Source organism: Halyomorpha halys, unplaced genomic scaffold (assembly GCF_000696795.3).
Source record: "Halyomorpha halys isolate HHAL.00 unplaced genomic scaffold, Hhal_1.1 Scaffold251.1, whole genome shotgun sequence".
Taxonomy (NCBI): domain Eukaryota; kingdom Metazoa; phylum Arthropoda; class Insecta; order Hemiptera; family Pentatomidae; genus Halyomorpha; species Halyomorpha halys.
In genome coordinates, this window is record NW_027106674.1 from 173,402 (window position 1) to 201,398 (window position 27,997).

Genomic DNA, 27,997 nt, shown 5'->3' on the forward strand with positions numbered 1-27,997 from the left:
TAGGAATTGACGAAGTTTATAGAGCAGACCTGGATGCCAGACTCGATCAAAAGCTTGTTCAATATCGAAGAAGACTCCCGTGCACAAATATAAAGCGGTACATGGAGGCACAAAGGGTAAAACTGCCAAGTGAAACTGGACACTGTATCCAAACGGAAAATAATATTCCTTAGCTGGTCGCAAATGAAAACTACCCGTATTTTATAGATTTTATGTTGGGTCCAACCCACTTCAACCTAAGGCGAATAAGACTGCATCTTAGAAAGCTACCAGGTGGAAGATGGGGAGGACAAGTAGAACAAAAGACGAGAGAGGAGAGACAGAGAAGAATAAACAGAAAATTAAATTTCCTCAACTGCTTTAAAAAATTTTAATTTTTTTTTTTTGCAGCTGGTCGATATTACGCATCATCAAACTGTTGCAACCGCTTGTGAAGTGAATAAATGAAAGAATAAATATGTTTTATTATCCATTACCTGTATATTAATATTATTAAAAAAATAAAACGTTCTATCTAAAAAATTCATTCGTTCATGATCAGTTAATGGTATAAAGATATTGAAAGTATGGGAATAAATGGAAACTGCATTTAACCGTCCTTTTTATTGTTGTAAACTGTTAGGGGAAGCTAGAACTTTTGATCAAGTTGTAATTTCACTAAAATGATAATAAACTATGGCATTAAGGCTCTTATTTTATTTTGATTTAGGATATAATTTATAATTTTTTCTAGAATACAAATAAACAAATAGTGGATGTGAGAAAGTCGACCGCTAATTTTTATAACTAAGCCTTCTTTATGGAGTCTTTATGAACTAGAAAAAATGAATTGTCTCTAAAATTAATCCAGGCGAAATATTATAAGCATCTTGTTTGCATTGCGACTCATTGAATACAAACCAACAACATCCTGCCATTAAGAACAAATGCTCTCACTTAAGCAGCACTCTTTTATCTCTTAAAGAGTCTTCAGATAGGAACAATAATTCAGCTTCTTAAACCACCTTCCTACCTGAAGAAGCTCCTTACAGACAAGGAGGAAGGTTGTTACCCCAGAAGATTATCCAGTCAGAGTTATCATTAACCAAATGACAGCGGTCCTGAATTAGCAATGGTAAGCAGGACCCGAGGGGCAGAAAGATTACTGCTATTATATCCATCGCTTCACTTCTACTCAATTTCTATTATTGTAACACTCACTGGCTTCGATCGCAACTATTCCAACAGTTTATTGTTCGATTACTAACATAGTATATAGAGTGAATCCTACATATTGATGGTATTTTTATCAATAATATTTATAATCGTTGGAGTTTAAATTATGTGAATTATTGTTAAGTGTAATTCTTATTGAACAAGAACATCTGCCTTATTTTAGCGCAATAACTTTAAAAAATGTTATATACAAAAATTAAAAATAGGTTTATATATAGGGAGATGGTCAGGGTTGCGGTCAATAGTGAAATAAAAATAGTTTACAACTATTTATTTTCCAACGTTTCGCCCCACTTTGCAGGGCTTCATCAGGGCTGTCCAAATAAATAAGTTGAACAGGTAATAGGTAAGTTGAATAAGCTTTTCAACTTATTTATTTGGACAGCCCTGATGAAGCCCTGCAAAGTGGGGCGAAACGTTGGAAAATAAATAGTTGTAAACTATTTTTATTTCACTATTGACCGCAACCCTGACCATCTCCCTATATATTAATTTTTACGGTCAACTATACATACATATATAAAAATAGGTTTAGATTTAGAAACACAGATCATAATAATAGTAATAAATAAACTAAAAAGGCCTTATCTGTGATAGTAATGAAGTAATTGGAACATATAACATGGTCATAAAATTAATGAAATAAGAAAACTTCGTGGCATTTGTTTCTGATTAATGGCGTAAAACTCCTTTTGTCAGTTAATTTTTTACTAGCAGTAGTTAAAAATACGTACGTAGTACAATCGATTACCAAATCAGATAGGATTCTGTTTTCACTCCGTGGGACCGCCATTAGATAAAAGTCAATCTGTCCAGGCTGGAATCGAACCTGCGGCGTCGCAGACGTGGGGATCATAAGGTGACCCAACTCTCTCAGCTACAATGGCCTCTCCTAATTTATGAACCATAGTATTTTACGTTATTTCATCTGTAACTGTAAAACAGGACTTTTAACTCAGTTTTATTTCATTTTTAATTATTGGGAGGTTATCGTAAGTGTGAGGCCCGGTGCGGCCGTAACGTGCGCAATACCTTTTCCGGCCCTGGGTAATACACCACATAATAATTATTATAAACCCAGTAACACGAACTACTGAAAAAAAGTAAAGTATTCTGAATGAAATGGCTTTAGATATGCCGAGAACAATAGTAAATAATGTTTTGAATCATTTCACAACAAAACAAAACGTTTGACCCCAGGATCTTAGCATAATATATTTGCTTTAATAAAACTTATGAAGTGTTATCTTTTAAATTTCCGGGCCAAAAATATTATAAGAGAGAAAGAGAAAAAGATTCGTCCTACCGAGAAATTCCTCTGTGTGATAATAGATGTATATCTAATTGAGAATTGTTAACAATTCTCATTACATAGATTAAAATACAAAGATAAGCTATTTAACTATGTAATGAATTAATAAGTAAAACTAAAAATTTGTCATATCTGTTTATTTCAGAAAATTATTCTATTGCGGAACTAAAAAGAAAACGAGCATCAAACTCAATCTGGAGAACGATATGGAATCTTATGCCTCCTTGATCTCCTGATGCCATCTTGGCGACAATTGCGCTACTTATCGATGTACTACTTATTCAATTTACTCCTCAGACCTCAATGGTTCCAATCTCAATGTATTGTCAATTGTTTCCGAGATAATTGACGGAAAACCCATTGCTTCCTACCTTCTAGATCGCCGCTAAGAGATTCTGGCACTTTGCGATCGAGATAGCACTGACTCGCAGGTGGCCAATCAGTGTGAGCAGCATCAGATCATATAGTGACAATAGTCAGATAAATGGATCTTTACTATTTCTCTTCTCAGCTTTCGAGATCATGTTTTGATTCCAAGTGTTTTTATTGTTCAATTAAAAATGGAATTTTAATAAACCAATCATTTCTTTGTTTGATATTTTTTAACTATCCAATAAACTTTGGATATCCGTATTTGATCCTCATCTTGAAAAAGTTTGTTTCTTAATTCTATTTACACACATGATTTCAAATTGGTAATAATTAATTACTTTTTAAATTATCTAAACAAAGTCACAGAATCTTCCTATCTTAAATAAATATCATGAAATACTATAATTTGGGTATTAAAATGAAAATTGTTGAAATTTATAGCTGGGACTGTTTTACCTTGGATCACAATACACTCTCCATCTTTTTCAAAAGACATTTTTAAAAATATTGTCTCTTCCTCCTGATAGCATCATTGTTTTACACAAAAAGTATTTTTATAAAATTAAAATATTAAAGAGTTATTGAAAAATATACGTTTATAATTTAATAGTACAGCACTACAAAACCATAATGTTAAATTTATCAGCTCTTAGCGTACCTTGAATAATTAGAATCATTGACTAAAACTGAATATATACTAAATTAAGTCTTTCTAAAATCTCACAAAACAGCAAAATTGAAAAAAAGAAATGTGTTAAGTATCTAACACAGAATAAGAATCACTTCGTCAATATTATGAACCTTCAGTGAATATATTTTTTTAAAAATGAGATGTTAAACTCTCTTAAACATAACTAAAATTTGCTTCTTAAATTATTCTTAATTAACTTTTATAACAAGATGAATCACTTTAATCAAAACAATAGGAAGTTGTCGAATATTGATGTGATTTCATAAAGCTATACTCCTAAATAAAGCTTTTCCACCCTGTTTAATACGTCGGAAAAATCTAGTTAATCATTCATCACTAATAAAAATCATAAAATATTCTTCAAATAGTATTTAACAAGGAACATGTTTTCTTTTATTTTTTTCACATTCCTGTGATTTTATATAAATATTGGATGACAATAACTGGAGAGCAACATCGCAAACATAAAAATTACAGTACTAAAGCCCAAGAGGAGTTTACTTAATCTATAATCCGAAATATATATAATAAAGAAAGTGGAGATTTAAAACCAGCAAGAATTAATTTGAAATCAATGTAAGTTGGAAATTAAAAGTTGCTTTACATACATTCAGCACTTCATTTTTATTTATTAGGTTTAGTACCTTCTTCACTCCAATCAAAAATGTGATAATCCTATTGTAGCAAAAACAAGTAGGTGAAAATGTATTCGAGAACTACACGGATCATATTAATTACTAACTGGCACACCACTCCGCGAGGAAGTAAGGCCACTTGCAACTTCCACACTGGATTTGACATCTTAATTAATTATTAGGTTTAACACCTTTTTTACTCCAATTAGAAAGTTGGTATACCTACTGTAGTAAAAGTAAGTAAGTCAAAATGTATTCGAGATCTACAAGGATCAGATTATTAATTAGTAACTGGCATAACACTCCGCCAGGAACCAAGGCCGCCTGCAACTTCGACCACCAGTCATAGTACTAGACTCCGGTAAAAAAAAGTCAGTTATTACGCCCCAATTTTATTACTTTAATGAGAACGAGGTATAATTACTAGTCAAAATTGATGAGTCTGCCAATTATAGTTAAGGGTAATAAAAAATGTTTAGTGTTTTTAGAACGTTAAAAAAAAATTGTTTTCATTCGTAGCTCCATATCATTACAACACTAGAAAATCTAAAAGAACATTATTTAAAGTAACGTAAATTTATTAAAATATGAGCTCTAACAGAGCTGTTGTTTACGTTTAATAGTTCCCGAGAAACAGTTTTATTAAAGCAACATTTCATATGAAACGTAGAGAAAATTCAGTAGTTTTTATAAGAAATCTATATCTCAGAAACCATGAGACGGACAGATTTCTATTAGCACACAAATTAAATCTATTTTAATGTGCTATAAAGTAGTTTACGACGTACATCTTCGTAGAAGTAGCAGTTTTCATGATTTGCTAAAATAAATTAATTCCTATTTTTTCGGACAATATTTTATATTCAGATGGAAATATCATAAAAACTACTTCCCTTGCGAAGATAAACGTCATAAACTAATTTATAGCATATTAAAATAGCTTCAATTTGAGTGCTGCTTGGCATCTGCACGGCTCATGATTCCGGAGATGAAGATTTCCCACAATAAATTCAATAAGAACAGATTTTTCAGTATACATTTCTCGAAATGTTGCTTTTTAAATAACAGTATCTGGGAAAATATTAAACATGAATAGCTCTATTAGGGCTTATATTGTAGCAAATTTACTCTACTTAATATGATGTACTATTACGTTTTCTAGTATTGTTGCTAGTTTCAAGCTATGAATGAAAAGGTTTTGTTTAATATTTTGAAACAACCGCTATTTTGTATTCCCGCTACCTATACTTGGTAGACTCATCAATTTTGATTAGTAATTATACGTTCTTTTCATTAAAGTAATCAATATGCTAATAATAAAAAATAATAAAAAATGCTTTTGATACAATAGAAGTATCACCTATTGGAGTGAAGAAGGTGTTAAACCTAATAATTAATTAAGGTGCTAAACTTAATAAAGAAAAATCAAGTTCTGGATGTATGTAAAACAAATTTCATTTACCAACCTAAATTGGGTTGAAATTAATTCTTGCTAGTTTCAAAACTCCAACTTCTTTATTATATATGTTTCCGATTATAGATTAAGGGAAAAACTGTTAATATTTTTTCGGGTTTCTATGGTTGTTATGACAATAGTAAAAAAATACTTGACTATTATCATAACAACCTTAGACACACGAAAACAATCATTTTATCCTTCAGTAAATAATCAATATAGGTTACGTGTATCAATTACTACTAACAATCAGAGATGTTTAATTGTTCCAAATTAACAAAATTAAATGTACTTCAGAGAAATATTTTTATAAAAATCCAGTATTTAAGTCCTATCAGACTCCTTCAATCAGGCAAAGTCCTAGCTGGTATTAAATGCCGCTAAATTCTACTTTAAATTTGACAGCTTCAATAAAATTCGTTTAAGAAATTTTGGAGAAAATGGTATAAAATTCTAAAATCGATAATATTAATTGGCACTTTAGTTATGTTGATTTTTAGGAAGAAAAAAAAACGCTCTCATATTCCTTCCTTAAATATATAATTTCAGTTTCGTACAATTCCTCGTTTCTGAGTTTTGCTGTCCTTAAACACACAGACTAAATTGCGAGACTTGGTTATTTGGACCAATGGGATTTTAAAACTTGTATTTCCCTTGAAAACTCGGTTCCAAATTTCGCAAGATCGCAATGTATGTCATTTATAGCAAGTGAAAGTACAACATATGCTAGGACACTAATGAAAAAGATAATGTATATTATGATTCGTAATCAAATGCATTATCAGGTCATGACTATACTGTCCCATTGTCCTCTTGACTGAAATTGACCTTCCAAAATTTGCCAAAAATTTCGGGTCAATGTTGCCTCCCACAGAATACCAAATTATGTTGCTTGACTCCAAAGGATCGGCCTTGAAAGACTTTTCGCCTCTTTCGCAGGACATAGCATCAAGAATGCAAAGCGGACTTCATCATGACGTGAGTCCGTTCAACCGCCGTTACAAAACGCATCAGATTATTCTTATCACGGTAGGGCGAAACCAGAAATCTCACGATGCACCAGTTTTGCATCGTTTTTGCATAGGTTCTTGGGATGCAACGGGTGTGGTATTGGGATCTTGCTTAAGAGATTTCTTGACTCCTGGCTTGAGGTTTAGTAAAGTTACATTAGTCCGCACACGTATTAATCTAATTAATTCCTTCAGAGATCGAAATTAGTTCTTTGTTTGTTATGCGACTATTTTGAACCAAAAAAATTTATATTAAATTTATCGCGATTTCATTAATATAAATTATCTCCATTTCTTTTTTTTTATTCTATACGATATTAATAAAACACGAACAGTGGTGCCCAGAAAATTAACATATATATAGTTCTGAAAGGATTTCCATGTTCAGACACCTAAAGATAATGAGTAATGATTAAGAAGGCGAATGTGTAAGCTAATGTTTGTGTCCTGATAAGGAAATTTATGCGGATGAAAAGGATGTATAGAAATAAACGCATACTAAACCCTTCCAAATTAATTTTTATAGTTATTTTGTACCGTCAAAGCAAGACCAACAGTAATCGTTATAATTTGTATATTTTGAGAAGGAAGTTTCAAAGATTTATTATATTTTGTTAAAAGCCTTTGATTTTAATTAAATCTTTAATATTTAAAACTAATGTGACTAGAGACTATATTATTTTATCATTATGTTATTTTATTTATTTATTTTTCATACACATAGTTTAATTATGTTCATTCTTCTGTTTGTATATATTTTAAGAGAGTTTTTTTTTTTTTCATTCATTTATTTATTTTATTTTATTTTATTATTTTTGAGATCATTCATCACTATTACCTATTGCCCACAACTTTGTGGCAGATTGTAATATCTATCAATAAATAAAAAAGTATTTTAAAAAAAAATATTTAAAACTGGAGCAATTTTTCTCAATTTCAGTTTTTCTAAATTAGTTACAGATCAAGTTGGTACATTTTTTGTTTCCATTAAAACTAATTTTTAAACACAATTTATGGGGTTGTATAAAAAGGTTTTCTTTTTTTTCGTAACCTCAGTTATTATTAAATGTATACAATACATATATACAAATGACAAATGTATACTAGCATACTACTGCCAAAGAAGTTTTAATATAATTTCAATTTTTTTATGTATTGTACACACTATCATTGGGAAGAAGAAAACATAATTTCGATATAGATGTTAAATTTCTTCCTCCAGTTCAGTCCGATAGCTCCAGACAAGTGGGTCCGATGACGTACGACAGTAAAAAAACTGGCTGTAAACGGCGTTCGATGGCTGCTGTTCCCGCAATACCCATCAAAGCGGCCAGTTTCAAAAAGGAATTGATACATACTCAAGTAATCCCAAACATTTACATGATTCAGGGATTTATTCCCTTCTGACAGATAGTTTGAATTTCTTTTAACAACAGTATTTCTGATTGCTGGATCGATATCCTGATAATTCACCAATTTACCTATTAGATAAAAGTCAACATTTGATGCTTTAAGTATTATCTAGTCAAACCTGGTTAGCGCAAGAAATTTGAATTTTTAAAAGAGTTCTTTATATCTGATAGCTTAAGACAGGTAAATATTGAGTACATAAATCTCCTTTCACGTCCATCCAACAGTTTCTGGTATAAAAAATGATTTCCCGTTCTTCAGAATGACACCAAGAAAGAAAGAAGTCAACTCCAACGATTCTCGTTGTTTTTGGGCAGGTAGATTGTGTTTATCAAAATTCAACAACAGTATGACTAGCAGTATCAGACACTTCATAGCTACCAGTTATGTTTATGTTATTCTTGACGGATTTTATTTTCGTTTCTCTGAGACTTTTGAAAAGCTATATGAAAAGTGGAACAGACGTTGAACAAATGAAAAAATCGAAAGAGTATTTTAAAAAATAACTGAAAATTGTGATGCAGCCAAGAGAGGTACAACAGATTATACTTAACATATAGATTTATTTCTATTATAATACTTTAATTTACACCAATTATAATACTTTTTGGCTTCCTGTCGAATCATAACCAAATCTTGGCGGTCTCACTTCCCCAATTTTGTTTTGGGCGAATCAGTTAGTTTGATTTATCAGAGTCTTAGTATCACACCAAGAAGCTTCTACAGCAGACATCAATATGTGAACCCTATTTCTATTTAGTGGTTTTGTTGCTTAAGAGAAACGGGAAGTAAAAATACCACAGGTTGTGCTGCTTGATGTTAGATCTCTATTTTAATGTACAAAGCGACATTCTTTTTCTTTCTGATAAATTCATTAGCATTTTGCTTTCAATATTATTTTATCCTTGTGTTATATCATCCTTTTTTTTATGAAGCATCAAGAATTTTTAACACTCATCATTCTTTCTTCTATTTAAAAGTATCTGGATTATCCATATCAAGGAGATCGTTCATGGTATAAAAACCAAAAGATTTCTCTTTTCTTTTATTTTGGTTGCGATTCTAGATAAAGGTTTCCATACAATAAAACTACGCAAATCACTATAATAGTCTATTTCCGCTTATAAATAATTCAATTCTATGCCGATTATGGTTGATATTCCATATTCAGTGGATTATATTCCAAATTAATCATTGTCATTAAAGATTGAAGATAGTAGAAATATCAGCAAAAAAAATTTATAATAATAATGAAAGTCGTCAACAGTGCAAACGTGTTTGAAAATTTAATAAATAAAAAAATATATGGAAAATGACTTTCAGGACGTAAATTCCAAAATTTCATGTTCGAAATGGATCGCATGTCAGCTGTTGACCTAAAATTAAATAATATATAATATAAAATAAGGGTATCTCAGACTATAAATATCAATGTCACAAGGGAAATTTAAAAAAAATATACATTTCCCATTAGATACCATTTCATAACTAAAAAAGTTCTGTTTTCATAAAATTTCATTTTAGTTTGGAAAACAACAAAAATTTACTAAATTATTTCTTTAATGCTTGAAAATCGGGATAAAAATAATGGTGGGATATGAGCATAAAGTCGAGGTTCTAAAAAGGCATTTGTTAACCGACTTTAGTCGAACACAACTTTGCAACTCTTTAATCGTGTTAGGAGGAGCTTGTGGGTATCTTAGAATACCCTAAGAACTTTTTAAAATCTGGCGAGGTTGGGAGAAAGAAAGGCGAGACCTGCTAAAGTCATTTCTCTAATACTAATTCGACTCTCATACAGATTTAGCCCTCTGACGCAATTAGGAGGGGCAAAAAACCTTAAACTTTAAAAAGAACCTCTGTAAAGGACAAAGTTTTGACTGAAATTCACTCCAATTTTTGTATTGAACAAGCATCATATCGCATGTTGGGATAATAATATTGCTTTGAAACTAGTGAGAAGCCTTTATTACAAATAATCTGAATTATATGAACCTAATATTTAATCCTAAGCTATGTATAAAAATGTAGGTATAGTAAATTTGTATTTGAAATATAACGTTTTTAATCTGATAGACGTCAATGTATTACTGTTAATATATTATTAGTTGATATTACCAACTTTTAATTTTGTACAAGAGCTGTGTGTAGCTTTATTTGTATTCAATACCACCGATTACATTACTTAAAAAGACCTTTCGTTAAATAAAATTTATACATGTAGTTATAACGCATTATAATTACGTTTATTGTACAATAATAAGTAACAAAAGTATCTGATATGAATTATCAAAATATTTAATATTATATATTTATTAATTTATTATATTTGCGAAATGATATATTCACTGGAAGATATTCATGGTCACAAATTACGTTTAATACAATATAACTTAAAATATTGTCTATGTCGTAATATTATACACATATATGATAGATATAGGTGTGAATTACCTTAGGGCTGCGGTGACTTGAACGGTGGTAGAGATGAAGAGGAGCTGGTGAGGATGAATGGGCCGGCGAAGAGCTGGAGGGGAGTGTGGTATATATAGCCTGCCGCCGCGGATGGAGCACACACCGCAGGACATCGCCATGGTCGCAAAGGTAAGTTTGTCTCTTTGTCACTAAATTCTAGGGGTTCTTCGCTACTGAGGGTTCTCCTCCGAAGGTAGTGACTCGAGGGTCCAAACCATCGTAGCATCACAAAAAAATAACTTTTAATTGGTAGAATGAGGTGGTTATCGAGAAAAAGAGAAGTAAATTGATATCTAGTTAACGAACATTACCTATACCACTAATGACCTCAAAAGCATAAATAATATAGAATAATATTGATAAACATAAAAAAAATGTTTTGTTTTTTTTAAAAGTAGTTATTGTGTAAAGGTTTATGAGAAAATAATCAACCGGTATGAAAAAAATATATTATTTCAAAATAACATATAAATTTGTCCATTAAGAATATCAATAATTGCTAAAAAAGAAATACAAAAATAAAACGTTGGGTTTTTTTATATCACTGAATATGCACTACATATAGAACAGAAAGGAGATTTTATAGGCAGCAAGTTCTGAATCTGTTCTTGTAAAAGTGGAAATATTATGATTCACCCTGTGTGTCCGCGGGAAAAATAATGCTAACCTTCCTAGCCCGGTATCGAACCGGCACTGACTTAACCTCAAGCCCACCTGAGAACGCACAACCATCCCTGCATCAAACAAACACGTTATATTCATTGTCCATTGTTCATGTAGTCTTCATTCTTACTATATAACCGTTTAATCATTCAAAGATTATATATAAATTAATATCAATAATATATTGTCCTAACAAATATAAAATTTGTTAAATATGTAAATATATCAGAACTATCAAATCTATTGATTAAATGCTCTAAATGCAATCTTATTTCTAACACTATTAAAGAACACATAATAAAATCATTTTTATCAACCCATAACGTATTTATTATATAAACTTTTTGAAAACTATAAAACATGTTGGAAAAATTATGTTAATGACCTTCAAATATTCTATTCAAAAGATTAATTCAGTTATGATTTAGCAATTTAAGACGTTACTCCCATCCACAGGAGAAAAATGTTAAAATTCTAAAATAAAACTATCACAACTTTAGAGTTCGTGTAAAATGAATGACATTATGTATTAAATTATAATTACATTAAAATCTTAATAGTTAGTAAAAAAGATTAATATTTAGACATTTAAGAGCCTTGATGGTTTGTTTCATAATTTAAAACATAAATGTGTTAAATATGTAGGTGTAATGTAATATTAAAATTTAAATATAAATATCATACTTATAACAAAATTCAAAAAGTATGTTTATGTAGTTTGATGTTTTTCGTGAATTTAGATTCCTGTATTTATTTAAAAACTATATGGTAATAACTTGTTTTATATTATTGATATTTTTAATGTAATGAATATTATACTTCCTTTCGTTTATTGTGTCATGTTATTATCTCATAGCATACAAAAAAAAATATATAAATAATATTGTTTTAATTCGGTATTTTAATAAAAAGGAGGATATTTTGGAACATATTTGTCATGAAAATGAAAAAAAAAAAATATTTATTTATTTAGGAGTTTTTAATATTAAAATAGATTAAAGCTATTACACATGGTCTTATTGTTTGATTTAATTATTTATTTTATCAATGAATAACAAACAGTAAATTTGCGGTGTTTACACTCACGTGACTTTCCTTGCCATAAATTCCGTACAAACGATATTTACTGCCTGCTAATATTGATACACTGTAGCCATGAGTCAACTCCTGTGGATTCTTGGAGCACTACTGGGGTCCACCCAAACTCTTAAATTGGGTACCCTTAGTTAGGTAAAAATCTGGCTGTCGAGCGTGATTCTGACCAAATCCCCTCCTTGCAAAACCGTTGGTCTAGTACCAGTACTTCCTTACAAAGTACTGAACCCCTGACCCTTCATGGGTTGTAGCGGTACAGACTTTAATTTTTAATATTTATACAGTAAATATTTTTAAATGATATTTTTCCGTTTGTTTACCTTTGTTCCCAAATTAATTATCCTTCAAACAGACATATGGAAGTTTTTGGAAGATCTATACTTTTCTAATTATTCGAAAAGCAAATATGATAGTGATGAGTGGTAGTATATGAATAAAACTTTATAAAAGACAGTTTCACGTTTACTGCATGGGGGCAAAAACTACAAAAAAATTGGATCCGTTCAAGAGATAATTTTTTTTTTTCAATTCATTTTATGTTTATTTTAAAATTTTTGGATAGTGATTTTAAATATATTTTCTTCCTCTTCATAAATGACCGAGATTCAGAAATATGCAACCTCTAATCGGCAGGCATATTGAAGCGAATCGAGTTCCGAGGATTATTATGAGGCGACTAGTTAGCTTGGTGCCAAATCTAGACCAAATAGTAACAGAGAAAGGAAAAAGCACGGACGGCTTAAAGTTTTAGGAGAGGAATTCATTTTTTTTTCTTGCTCCATTGGTTCATTATTCAAATTAATACTGCATGATTCAAACTCGAAACAAGTATATTATAGTACAGTATAAACGTTAATAATAACTATGATAATGTTTATAAATATTTAATAGAAAAATTGTTCACTTGATAAACTCCATTCGATATAATATAATGAATATAATTGATAATTAATCAGACAGGGAATATTGAAATCAGTTTTTAACTAGGCTTATATATTTTAATATTTCACCGAATTTCGGTTATTGTAGCGGAGCTAATCCTATTGTAGTGTTGTGACTAGAACAGTGGTAAGTGGAACACTAAATATGTAACAGGCGTTGGCAAACTTTGGACAATGTAGGCATACGTGACAAGCACTACTATTTCCTAAAATCTTGTAGAACCTATATTCTCTATACGACCACTGTATACAAATGCTAAAATATTTTGAAATACTCCTAATCGTATCGGAGTTTCTCGGGTCGTCGCGGGCATCAACGGCCATTTTTTAAGGCTTACATAAATTGTTGAAAGAATGCTAAGTAAATTTATTTCCTTAAGAGAATAATGATGTTGAATAACGATATTAAATTTTGGTAAGTGACTACTGGTTGAAGTTTAAAATTTTTCTAATATTTTAATATTGTAAATGACAATAACATACAACGTTTTAATCTCTAATATATTATTATTGAAGTAAGAACATACATAATTAAAAGACTCGGTAAATATTTCCAACAATGTTTAAAATAAGATATATATTAAATCGGTACACCGCAGAAGTACAGGTTTAGTTAGTATAGTTTTGATAGTGGTCAAACAATTTTAGGTTTTGGATAGACAAACAAATTGTTTTTATTCATTAAATGTTAGTAAATAAAGAAAAATATTATAGAAAAAATTAAATAATTACAGGTGAGTGTAGTTTTAAAATTTTTTTTTTAATAGAAAACAATAAATGGTGTTTGGTGTACACTGACCATTTTCTAGATTACTTAAAACAGTCAACTACTTTATAATTAAAATTGTTTTTATTATTCCAATTTATATTTAATTATTATAATTAAGTAGTTTATTTTTTTCGGCTGCTTAAAAATAACTAAACATGAAGAAAAAGAATAATTTGGAAGTCTTTTGGAATCATACCGATGTCTATTAAAAAAAAGATTAATCCAAGTAATTTTTTATTTGTAATTATTTAAATAAATAAATGAAGCATAACGTAATCATTTTAAGCATTTTTTGAGCTTTATGATTTTTTTTGGTACAACCCTGAGAAGAAAACATAGTTCATTATTTTTTTCTGTATATTAAATCAAGAGTGAGCTAGAATTGCAAATAAAAATTGACCATCTCATTTCTTTACTATTCTAACTGTGAGAGAGATAATCAAGAACATAGGGCACATTATTGAGTCCGCAGTGATAATACTTCATTATTTAATTACAGCTCGCCCCCCATTAGTCGGTGGCGTTTTGGGCAATTTCGCTAAATAGCCATCATCTTAAGTGGCTCCTGGGAAAGAAAGGGAAGGGTACTGCTGGTTTCGTGGAAGCTTACCCAGGCGCCTGCTTCTCTGATTAATGACTATCATTTTTTAATTTTTTTTATATATAAATTAAATTTAAATGAACACTTTCAACTTCCACGAAAAAATTACAATAATATTCTAATTTATATATGCGCACATATGTTAATTATTATATTAACATAGTTCAGAGATTGTTATGATAATAAAATTTTTGATTTACAAAACAGACCATAAAAACTCATCTGTTAACCAGTAAACAATTTTTTTGGTATCCATCTTCGCCTGAACGAAAATTCCGCTTCAGAATTGATGAGTTTGTGTGATTATTAATAACTAACTATAACAATAATAATCATTGATAATTCTATTTTTATTTAATACTGATACGTAAGTTTGGTCAAGACACAGGTTTAATAGCAAAAAAATTATTATTTTCTTAATTACCCTTGCCTTATTTTTGGACCTGTCGATTTATTTTTTAACTTATGTATTCCCTTAACTTATTTATTCATTAAATTATTTCTTTTGATTTATCTATTTATTGAAGTATTTCTTTTAACTAATTTTTTGTTATGTTTTATGTTATGTTATGTCTTAATCTATAAATTAGTTTTGTTTAATTTTTTTTTTTTTTTTGTAAACTGATCCACTGCGGTGAGTATTATGTCTTCGGTTTAATTTTACATTGCTGTCTAATGATAAATTCGTTCGATGATAAAAAAAAAACGGATCGAACATCGTGGGTAGCGGATCATTGGAGAAGGGAAGTCTGGGAGAGTGGAATAGGGAGAGTAAAATTGTCAATTAAATGGAATAAAATTGTCAAATGGAATGAAATTGTTAAATAGAAAAAAATTAAAATATTTCCATTTAGTGTGTAAACGAGTATTGATTGTAAAAGGAAAGGGTAGGGAAAAAAATTGTTGTCATATCATGTAAATATATGTATTGTATATATGCCCAGTCATGGATTGATTGGCATGCTGTGTATTGTAGTAAACCAATGTATTTGTGAACCATAGCTAAATAAAGCATTTCTCTCTCTGTTATACAAAGCTTAATTATTAACATAGTAATATTACAAGCAAGCTTAACTTCAAGGGATTTACCGAGTTATCGTAGTCGGCAACTACCTAATTCTCGAATAACACTGACAAATCGGAATAGGGAAAGAAAAAATACTTACAAATTATGAGAGCAGCAGTATTTTCATATTTCATACCTCAATATTTAAAATTATGAAAATTCTACATCATCATTAACATGCTTTTGAAATTAGAAACCAAAAAAGTTAGAAACTCCTTAGAAACGCATGATTGTTCTATCTTGTTTTGCATTTCTAGCTTAACAATAATTATTTCTATATTGAATAAATGTTTGTTTTTAAAATTATATTTTCCCTAAACTGGCACCCAGGACAAATGCCCTCAATGGTCTCTAATTAATTGTGACTTCCAACACTAGGTGTTATTGTTTTATAATCTTCCAAATGATAATTTTGTTTCTTCTTGTTTGAGAATCATTATTTAACTTTGTAATTATTTGCTTATATTTGGGTATTGTAGATGTATGAGGCCTAGGAGGTGCACTATAGCATTTTGCACTATATACACCTGAGCATTTTGGTGTATTTGGCTGCGGGTCAGGTTTCTCCCTGTAAGGTTGATACATTTCAGAATTGTTTGGTAGACGCGAGGTTATTTCTGAAGCTTCCTACAGTGACTTCATCCCACCCTAGTTCCTTGCACTTCCTATCCTAGTCAGGATACGAAGAGTTCATGGACGACATGCAAATAGTTTTCGATTTATTTGCAAAACTAATCAATGATGAATGGAATCCATTAGAACCTTAGTAAAATATTTCATAATATTTTAAAAACATTAGCACAAAGTTAAATACATTAGTAAATAGATAAATAATTAACTATGTGCTAGGGCGTGACCAATTTTAGTTTTATCTAGGTTTTATAGATGAAGAACGAAGACGATACGACGTAGAATGAAGAAGATACGACGTATATAGACGGCTTTTGCAAATAAACCTGGCTTTCCTATCGTTTATTCATACGATAAGTCTATTATTGCAGTTCTCTCATTAAAGATTAATAGATACGGGTTTGAAATTTAGAATCCGCTGTCGTTTCGAAGTAGAAAAAAGAAACTGAAAAGACAGTTTTGCAGGTCGCTCTTTCATATACACAATATAATACTACATTTATATCTTCCTCATTAATGGTATCAAAAATAAAAGAATTTTGTACTCACCTTTTTAATTGTAAGTATAAAAAGTTCGAAATACAAAATTTTTGAAGCCCCACTCTTGTTCTGTTCATGGTTAGAGGGCCTTATTGTTTCGTCATAATTGTACAATACATATCTATTAAAAATGGATAATTAAATTTTTGGGTGATAATAAAACAAATTAATTGTAAAATTTATATTTAATTTATAAATGAGGATGAATTATATATAAATATAGAGGGGATAATCCTCTATAATGGAGGTGAGTGGACTCAGGCAAATGTGTCGCCTGAGGTCCCGTTACGGCCCAACCTCTCCTGCCACTGCAGACTGTTATGTCCCTCACGTCCACCTCCACCTCTATCAGCTCCAACAAACAACCTAGATAATAAATAGATAGTGATACTAAACTATACAACAAAGACTAGGTCTAATTCACCGTTTCATAATTAGGTCACTTCCTAGACTGTTGTCACAAGAATTCCATCTATCACTATAAATAAATATATTAATACTTTATTTTATAAAGCTGTTCTGGACGATGAGACTTGTTACACAGAGCTCTTTAATCGCAACGTTCCACCAAGAGAATAGTCACGTGCACTTCTTGTGCAATGGCGCCACTCTAACCTTTCGCACATTGTCCTCCATGTCGCAGTTATTACTGTCTCTTTAACGGCTTTATCAACACGCTTAACTAGAAAGGGATTCAGAAAAATGGTCAGGTTTCGTTTCATAAACCTCTCTTTTTTTCTGATGAACATCGTTCCCCAATCAGATTTGCATAAACGTTTTCTAAAAAAAAAAAAAAAACTCCTTGAAAGGTTTTTTTGTAAGAATGTCGGTTATGTTAGTTGTGAGTATTCCGTCACCCCCATACAAAGTCTATGACTTATGAAATCAGGAAACCCTATTTCTATTTTCTGACAGACATGCGGAATGGTTTGGGCCAAGTTATACCAAACAGGCTTCCGTGATATTCATGAGTACGTCACCACCAGAAAGCATTGGAGGTCGTTACACCGCTGTTTCCATCGAGATCTTATCTGGAGGCGTCTTCTAATGCAGTTGGCCAAGTTCCAACTTTTATAACTTATATTTTTAAGTAAGTTGGTTCTTCAAGATGTTCAGAATTTAATAAGTGCTCAAAGAATATGATGAAAATGCAAATAAGCAAACTCATTAAAATTAAGGTTGGAAAAAAAAAAACTTACAAAACTATTTTTCAAGAAACAATACCTCCTTAGAAAGTACTGAACCCTTGACCCTTCATAGGCTGTAGTCGTATAGATATTATATTATTATTTAAATCTAAATGTTCTTAAAATATCGCTAATTTGCTATAATTGTGGCAAATCTGAAAAAAAATTCGGACTGTGATCTAAGTTCGGAATCCGTAGATTGTACCGTAGACGGGGGCACTTAGTGACAGCTCTGTCAAATTTGGGGCAGTGTACAGGACGATCCAATTCAAAATAAAATACAAAGTTTTTTAACTTAAAAATACTACTTTTTTATCAGATGTGCCACTGTTAAAGCAAAGCTGCGAGTAAAATTAATAGATACTTCGAATTTATCGATTCCTGTACTTAAAAAAATCATTGGCTGTGAAGCTGAAATTATTTATGGTGGTTCTTCGTAAGTGCTATTAGACTGGGTTAAAAAAAAATCGAAGTGTAAGTGGTTTAGAAAAACAATTTCTAGAACGAAAAGGTGGAGAATTAATAAAGTTGTCCTTAGCACGTGAATTAGTACATTGATAAAATAAATATATTGAACCGTTTTATCTGAAATTTTGATACTGAAGATCTATTTTGTTGTTGTTTGAAAGTGTCATTTTCGGATATTGCTCTTTACCATTATAGTCAACAAGGATTAGGAGTTTTTATGAAACCTACGATTTTTAATAAAGTAATTAAATTGTGTTTCTGATCTAATACGTCATTGGGTGAGTTAATGCTTACTTGTCTGGGCAAATCTTTGTGGCTATCGTTTAATTGTGTAAGCATCATATAAACGACGAAAAAGAAAAATGTTAAATCTGACATCTTTCCACAGATTTCGATTCCCCTATTAGAAAAGTATGAAAAACTAGGAGGGAATCCCTTCTTAAACTTTGACTCCTTTTATCTTTATTAACCGCTCATCGAATACTTGAAGCTTCCCGATAGACCTTGAGTGATAAATCTGCTACCATTGTTCATTAGATTCTTGGGCTCCTTCAATAGGTGAATGAAGTCGCCGAAAGGAAAAAATGATTACTGCCATTGAACCCGGCTAAGACGAGGACGCGAAGAGATGAGTCAGGTACAATGATAGCAGACAATAGACACACTATTGCCCGTCCTTTTGTACAGGACCCGGTCGTCACAGTAACGCAGATTGTGTCTCACACTCGGCCACAATTTAATCATCTGCTATAATGCGTCCAATTGATGGTAGCTGTTCTTTGACTGAGGGCTTCCTGGAAGATACACAGGGTTGGTTTTTTCCAAGTACATTAGCCATTTTCCACACCATCACAACATCTGGAACTCAGCCACTAAAACGTTGTAATTGAATACAGTTTAAATAGATATACTCCCGAGTACTGCCTTGTTTTAATTTGAAAATGTGAAAGTAATTATTTAACCTTCTATTTTCGAAATTGTTCTTGGTTAATGGAATGAAAAATATTACAAGCTTCAAGTCGAGAGAGTTGCTATTATTTATGGCTTGTTTACACTGGGTTCAGTCGCGGGTGTCAGCTTGTCAGCTAATGAGACACACAAAACCTTCAATTTGAACTATAGCCCAATGATTCCTAAAATGGTTGCCGCGACACACAGGAGTTCCTTACGCGTATGTGAAGAGGGCGGCAAATGAATGCAACTTTTTGAAAATTTTACATAAATTAAAATAATATAGGAAATATATACTGGTTTCTAGCATTTACTTTGAACTGTTTTATCTTATTTTCCTACACATTCAACCGCTATACGCATAATTGTGCAGGAATTATTTTTAGTTTAACAACGGTGTTAATAATTAAAAAAAAGAGAAGAATTATCAAGAAAGGCTTAGCTTCCTCAGTCCAATAATTAATTTTTTTTCTATTCATTTTGTTGACTACATTTTTATTTATAATTTAAATATTAAATGAGAAAACCTTTATGATATTCCTGTGAATATCATGAAAATAATCTATCTAATATCATGAAATGTCTTTCGATATTTGATAGACTCTGAAACTAGGAAGGAACCCCCAAAATTACTTAATATACTTAATAATAAGATGGAGGCCACTCGCCTAGTTGACTAACCATCACGTAGCAAGTAAAGTAGCCTGGCTCTCAAATTTTCTTGCAAATTGGTTACATCGTTAGAAATATTAATATTTATATATATTATAAAAACATGTATCTATTGGTCTAATCAGACCCATGGGTTCAACAAATTATGTATTTGGTTTTTGTTTGTTTTAATCATGCCATCCATAAATTAATTTTATAAATGGCTAGAAGAAATTAAGCTGGGCATCAAGTTTCTCGGAACGGAGCCGAACAGGTTTGGATGATTTATTTTTTCTTCTCTTTGCTGAAATTCCGTTTTGAGCCACCGCCCACCTAATCCAGTGAGAGAGGATGCTTTCGCGTTAAATTGCCAGTTCAATATATATTGTTTAATTCACATAACTAATAAATTAAGTGTCATTGATGGCGATAAAGAATAAGAAAGAGTCATACTTTAATTATTTAATAATAATAAGAATGATAGTCAATTAAATTAATTTTTCAAAAGATGAAAATAGAAGTTGTTCTTGAGTTACGTTTAATAATATCTAAGTAGCTTTGTTAACCGAGATAACAGCAACATTTTGGATTACTTGACATATAACGAGTTAATAAAAAGATTCAAGTGCCTTAAAACTTATTTTCTTATATCTTTCGGTAATATTTGGACAAAAAAACCTAATATAATCAATGAGATAAATATTGATAAAAATATACGTAAACTATTCGAAACAAATATAAATAATTAAGAACACTATATAATGAACTTTTAGTAACCGTATTTGGGAATATAAACTTTCGTAAGCAATAATAAACATTAGGAACCGATTCCAAGGAATGAAGTCTAACATCGTCTATGTTTAAATAACGACATAAGAGCATATCGTAAATCGTTTATTTCGTAACTTCTATTGTTGAAAGCATATTTTCATCTGAGAGATAATTTCTGCTCATTTTTTAACCAAAACCATATATTCATGTGTGAACTCTTCTTTTAGCGCCTTGTTGTTAGAGAATCCTATAGTTTGTTAACTGAATTAGCAGTCTAACTCAATATTTGTTCAGTCTTGTACCTAGATTTGTTTTGTGATACACCCGTAATAAGCACAGAAATTATTGGTTAAACAGGTTTCCTGTTTAACCAATCCGGTTCGAAATTATTGGTTTCTTGTTCGACTATATTTTAAAACATTGTCTACGGAAAGTAGATCTCAATGTAATAATAAATATTTATTGTTTGTTAAATGGCTTTGTAGAAATCCTCATCTAAGCAAGAGTTATATATCCTTTATTTGTAACAAAAAAAAAAATATATATATCTTTGTTGATTTTTCGTATCAGGAACTCCGGAGTAAAAAAAAATCTTTTATAATTGACATTCTATTATTTTATCGTCTCGTATTTCGTTCAAAAATTTAGTATTCAATTTATCTACATGTCCATGTAATAGTAAGTTCAAAATCATAAAAATCAGAATGAGTTAAGGGAAGAAATATACCCGAACTGTTATGCAGTAGGTCAAAATACTGTTTATTGATTAACAATAACTTGAGTTAATTAACCGTTTCAAAACAAACTATGTTGATAATTAATAATAATTGCTGAACTTTATTTTTTTTTCATACCAACGAATGGTCTAATACTTCTTTTGGCTTTAAATAATGAATCATTGAAACAAACAACAAAGATAATACTTTAACTCCCCTCACACTCAAAATTTGAGTTTCTACACATAGTAAATATGAAATCAATAGAAAATCCGTCTGTCCTTTGTCCACAGCTATTCTCTAAAATCACAGGTCATACCAACCGCCATTTTGTTTTATAAACATATATCTCAGTCATTCGTGAAGTTAGAGAACACAAAATGTTTTGAAATCATAATACAAAGGCTAAAAAAAAAATTTTAATATATATTTTTCTTAAAAATTGAAACTTATCTAGTCAACTACATGTATATGTTGTATGTATCATTGGATCAATAGACCACTGTAAATTGATTTTCAGTTTGTTTTTTTTCCCGTCCCGCCAAGGGCCCAGCTCAATTAACTTTTCAGCTTTAAAATCAAGTAACTGATATGAAATATTAGTAATAATGTTGGTGTTTTATTATTTTAATTACATTTTTATTTTTTCTGATAGCTAAGAAATATGTTTTTAATTTTTAATAAAAAAATTGTATTGTTTTGTAAAAAAACCGACGAACAGTGTTAAAAGGTATTGACCAAATAGGCGTATCTAGATCAAACTATCTTATTACAAATTTAAAGAAAGTCACTACGTAACGGAGGAAACGATATAGTTAGGTATGGGCATATAGTTGATGTGCTCGTATCAATTATTAGCAATAAGGGAAACTAAGTATCCTTGTGAAGGCCAAATAGGGGAAAGTTCGATGACCCAGCTGGCAGCACTGGTAAACAGCTAAACCTGTTTCCAAGGGCTTGGTCAATGTCGGAGGATAGTGGCATCGGCAGAAACAGTAGCTGACAGCCTTCAGTTTGGATGATATAGCAGGCACTGCTAATTTGTGTGGGCCACTGCTAATTTTGTAATCAAGTACAGCCTCTGAGATATATTGGTGTGGCAATTACAGAATGTGTAGGAAAAAACAACTTGAAAAAGGACAACTTTAGATAAAATGTTTATTTCAAATATTATTCAACTATGACCTCTGATAAAATGTAATTGATTCCTACTGAAAAACCATTAAAACCGATATAAAGGTATCAAACTAGCTGAATCACAGTTTATACGATGGTGACTTGATAGACTACTACCAAATAAGTTAAAAAACTTAAATAGTAAAAACAAGTAGTAACTTGCGTTGTAGAAGTGGGCTATTGGCAGTAATCAATATGCGATGCACGCTACCTTCCAAAATATGCAGATGGGAACATGGCAGCATGTGAAGCTACGAATGAATCTGGTTCTTCAGGGGATGCCTAAGGCTATGAGAACAAATTGATCATCTCTCTGTAATTGTCTGTCAAGATTTAAATACTTGGCAGATGAATCTGCTATACTTTAACGATTTATGCAGTTGTAAAAAAAAAGTAACAAGATGATGTGTTTTTTTTCATAAAGGCATTTAGATACATATAAATAATTCTGCAAAAAACAAAATTGAAAATTGCAAGGTATTACATTGTTTCCACCAACAAAATTCCTAAGAACTTATTTCTAAAATATTTATAGGTAAACTTTTTGTCTAGTAGTCATATCCGGAAAACCAAAAATTTATAGTCTTATATGTATATATTTTTTCTCATATATTATGATTATTTGAAAACAAAATAATAATATTGGAAAAAGATAGTTGACCATATGAAGTAGAAGGTAGGAAGATAGTTCGGGTGGCGGTCAGTAAAGCTATCAAAATGTAGAAAAAAGAACTATTTATTATTAACTTAACAATTAATAGTTATATTATATGGTTAACAATAAGTTTTTTTTTTTTACTAATTTGATACCGTTATTGACCGCTACTCGGACTAACTTCCTAAAATCGAAATAATAATACTGTAAAAAAAAGACCTTAGATCTAAAAATTACTCTTTCTTAAATTACATGTAGAAGCTTTTACAACTTCATTTAGAAAACATTTTAATACTATTTGTAATAATGATGTTAAACTTTAAAATAGAATAGCTTTCTTAGCAAAATAAAACCATACAGAAATATAAAAATTGTAAATAGGATAAGTTACATAAACAACTTCGAAGAAAAAAATTTAATTAATCTCAAATCTTACTAATCACTATTAATTTGTAGCGAATGCCTTTCACATCCCAACGAGATTCTTGATTGCTGGCGCTAGAGAAAGGAAATGGAGGTCATTGTTGTCTAGGTCTAGGTCACCTCTCTTAAAATTACTGTCACTTCAAGGACTAATTTCTCTCTTACGGTATCATTCCATTCTCACCTTTCTGTAATCAGAGATCCAGAGCATTGTAAGGTAATTCAGGACCTTACCACCAATAGTAAGTATCCCTACTTCAGAACGAAACTGATATTAGGATGAGGACTGGAAGTTTTCCAAAGATGTGCCCAATCCTGGCTCTACCTCTGTCGAAAATCTTCAGCGGAAAAGGAATATGAATGAAAAGATTGTTTTGTTTTTTTCAAACAGGCTGACCATCTCCGACTGGAGGACAAACTAGATTTTACTGTTATTTATCTAACAATATGACAATTTATATTAAAATATCATTTTAATGTTGACGATATTTGTCATAAGTAATTAATTACAACCTATCTAAAAGAGTAATCGACAACTAAGGCTAATTCCTCCCTGATGATACGTTTGGTAGTCTCGATTTAGTGAGCAAATAAATAAGACTTTTTTAGAAACTAGGGGGGAAAAAATAGTAGGCGCCAATTAGGACAAACTAGGGCTTATTGACACAAGTGAAATTTATTTTATTGCATATTGTAGCTTATTTGCATTCGCATTTTTCGTACTACAAAAAATAAATTCTGTGTTGCAGATATTACTCGTTTCGCTGAGCCTTATAGGGTTAAGTTTAGGCAGCCACTTACAAGATTCAAGGCAATTCCTTTACCAGCAACAGCAGCAGCAGCAACAGCCAGCGAGGCAGTATTTGTCCTCACAGTACCATCAACTTCCCGCCGCCACTCATCTACTCCCGTAAGTAATATCAACCTATTCATTTCTCTTTAAAGTTGGAAAAAATTGTTATATTATTTCACCCATTTCAGAGTTTCTAAATTCTAATTATCAGAACTTACTATGTTATTCTTTTTTCATTCAAGATATTTCATATGTAACGTTCTCTAATCGGATTAAGGCCTCCTTATACCTCTCCCGTTGAGGCCTCGAAAAATTAGTAAATTGTATAGCCCTTTCTTATATTACAATTCAATATCAAATAGTCTTTTCATCATTGCTTTGCCGACAGGAACAATGTCAATGATGGAGTAAGGTACGGACAGCAGTCGCTAGTGTACGTAATGCCACAGGGCTCGCAATACTTGTACGAGGAAGGCGCTGAACAGCCACAGCAAGCTCAACCTGGTGGAGCTTATGTTGAATCTTTCTTCAACTTGGTCAACAATCCATCAGGATATCATCAAGCTGCAAGTGACCCAAAGCCTGTCCACCAACAACCTGGTGTCCCTGCTGGTAAGAGAGATATTCTTTGCTCCATTTTGTTTATATAGACAATGCTAACTTGGGGGAGATTTACCACACTAATTTCAAAAGCCAATCCAAGACTATTTTTAGGATTGGGAAATGGGACGGGGCTATGGACTAATGGGATGGTAATAAAGAATCAATGATTTGTCGATTTCTATCACATACCATATTTTTGTACTTAATTGTAATAATATAATTTTTACTGCATACTCTACTGTAAACTCTGAATTGTTTACATCCAACACTATCCTAAGTTTTTGCACAGTTCCAAAATTTGTACTCATCCTAAAACTTATCACTAAACATATACGTTCTTTTCGGATTTAAGGTGAATGGATATTTAAAATAAAACTAATAAAAAATTGTATGGAATAAAAGTAAACATGTAAACAAACTACTCGGTTCAGGAATGATCTGGGATCATGGCTGTGGCAGTGTTCACACAATGCTTTCACCAGTTACTGCGGCGACCCACATATACTAAATTTTCCTACCATTGACCAGACGCTTGGTTGCTCCTGGACAAATTATCCTTTTGTAGGGAATGTCAGACAGTTTTACTGTTCTAGAAAGTGTTTTGGATATGGTGATCAATCTCAGACTGTCCCGACAAATCCCTACAGAGGGATAATGGTAGCAGCATAACACACTTAGGGCCAAAATAGTTAATTACTATAGGCCAACAAGAAACCTGTACTCATCTACGTCTTAATAGATCGTTTAGTTTATTCTGTAAAGGCATGATTTGAGTTTAATACACATTTAAAATAAAAGAAAAGTTGCCTCCTAATTCAGTATAAGTAGACTTTTTTTTAGCTACATTTACTTTTAATAAACTTTAAAATGGCATAAACATCAGATATATATATTCTCTAATTATTATACAGTTTGAAAAATTTCAATTGGATATAATATTTTATATCATTCTTATAATCCAGTACCTTTTTTTACATAAATAATTATAATTTAGCACATAAAAAAAATAGAATGATTTTTTGTTATTGATAGGAGTTTTCCTTTTCTTTAATTAATAAATAATAAGCTATATTCCTTTAACCAGGAGCTGAAAAGCCAGAAAGACTTCAGGCTGAGCGACCAAGTTTGCCAACTCAGGCTGCTCAGCAACAGCACTATCTCCAACAGCTAGCTGCTCAAGAACAGATACAATACCTGCAACAGGAGGCCCAGCGACATAAGTTTATGGCTCTGTCCTCTCAGCCTCAGTATTTTCAACAACAACAACGGCCAGCTGCAGCATCTCCACATAATCTCTTCTACTACAGTTTCCCTCAGCAGCAACTTCAGCAGGTATATTTTTATTTACTACAGAACACAAAAGTTAACACCCAGGCTAAATATGCAATAAATTCCATCATATTTTAATCGATATAATGGTATTAATTACTTTAATACAGATAGTAATTTCAGAGATATTGTAAGTGTAAATTTTCTAGTAAAATATTACCTAAGATTTGATCACAAGCTGTAATTACTGCATTTTTAAAAATTCATTTTCATTGGTTTTTACGCTTATTTTATATATCACATTTGTTAAAACATTTCTTTTAAACTAAATTAGACATTCACTCATTATTTTTACGGATTAGGTAGTCAACTTCACAGATACTCTTATTTATATTGATTTAATACTCTTATGGTTTTGAACAATCTTATCATTATAATTTATTTAGTTTTATAGTTTCTGCATTTTTTTTTTATTTTTCCCCATTTAGTACGCCCAAGCAGATAAAACTGCAGCAAGGCCACACCATCCTGCTGCTTTGGGATTCCAGAAACTCCTCCTCAGATCTGGCCAAGAACAAAACAATGCTTCAAGTGAGATCAGCGGAGAAGAAAGCCAGGAGACTCAAACACCAAGCACTCAAGAAGAAATTGGTATTTTCATCCATAACTTCATAATAGTCTATTAAGTTATTTCAATGAAGATTCAAATTATAATCAACATCACAATACATTATGCAATTTATTTTTTCCTAGATGAATATATAACGCAATAGGATTTCCCTATGAAGTTGTCATGAAAATCATTGTTTTTATTGCTAACAAGTTGAATAATCTACAATAAATTAACCTTTTGGTTGATTAAGTATAGATATAATAAATAGAAGAAAGAGAAAGAGAGAGGTTTAAATATTTTTAAATCTACATAGTCAGCAAATTAAAAATATAAAAACTAACTTATTGATAATATCTTCCAGTACACACAATTTCCAAAAACCAAACAGACGCATTTAAAATTATCATAAATAGCTCATAGTTTTTTATTATGAACATTCTTATTTTTTTTAAAAAAATTACTTACTGTAGATAAATAAACAATTAATTATCTAATAAATATGACATTGCAGGACCAAGCATAGCTCAAGCTAAGCCACAAGCCATTTCGGTAGCAGGACCAGGTGGTGTAGCAGCAGCAGCTCCAGTCGGTACAGCAGTGGTAGGACCCGGCGGTATGGCACTGTCTGCACCCTCAGCCACAGCACTTGCTGGTACCAAGCCAAGGCCTGGTCAGCAGCCAGGTCAGGCAACCAAGTTAAGGCAGGCTCTTCGCTATGCATACTGACTTCAGGGACCATGACTCGTAATTTATTTCCAATGACTCTCCTACTGTGTGTGTGTTTTTTTAAAAAATAAATAAACAATTTTCTAATTTTATCTTTATTTTTTATACAATTCC

At 31.1% G+C, this 27,997-nt stretch overlaps 1 protein-coding gene across 1 annotated transcript; it reads left to right on the plus strand.

Annotated features, from left to right (window-relative positions):
• Positions 1-10,659: 10,659 nt before the first annotated feature.
• LOC106680209 (antigen LPMC-61) lies at positions 10,660-27,975 on the plus strand. Its single transcript, XM_014419741.1, has 6 exons — positions 10,660-10,705; positions 24,629-24,789; positions 25,061-25,284; positions 26,360-26,607; positions 27,033-27,195; positions 27,669-27,975. The coding sequence occupies exons 1-6, from the start codon at positions 10,667-10,669 to the stop codon at positions 27,881-27,883; spliced, it is 1,050 nt and encodes a 349-aa protein (XP_014275227.1). The 5' UTR covers positions 10,660-10,666; the 3' UTR covers positions 27,884-27,975.
• Positions 27,976-27,997: the final 22 nt, after the last annotated feature.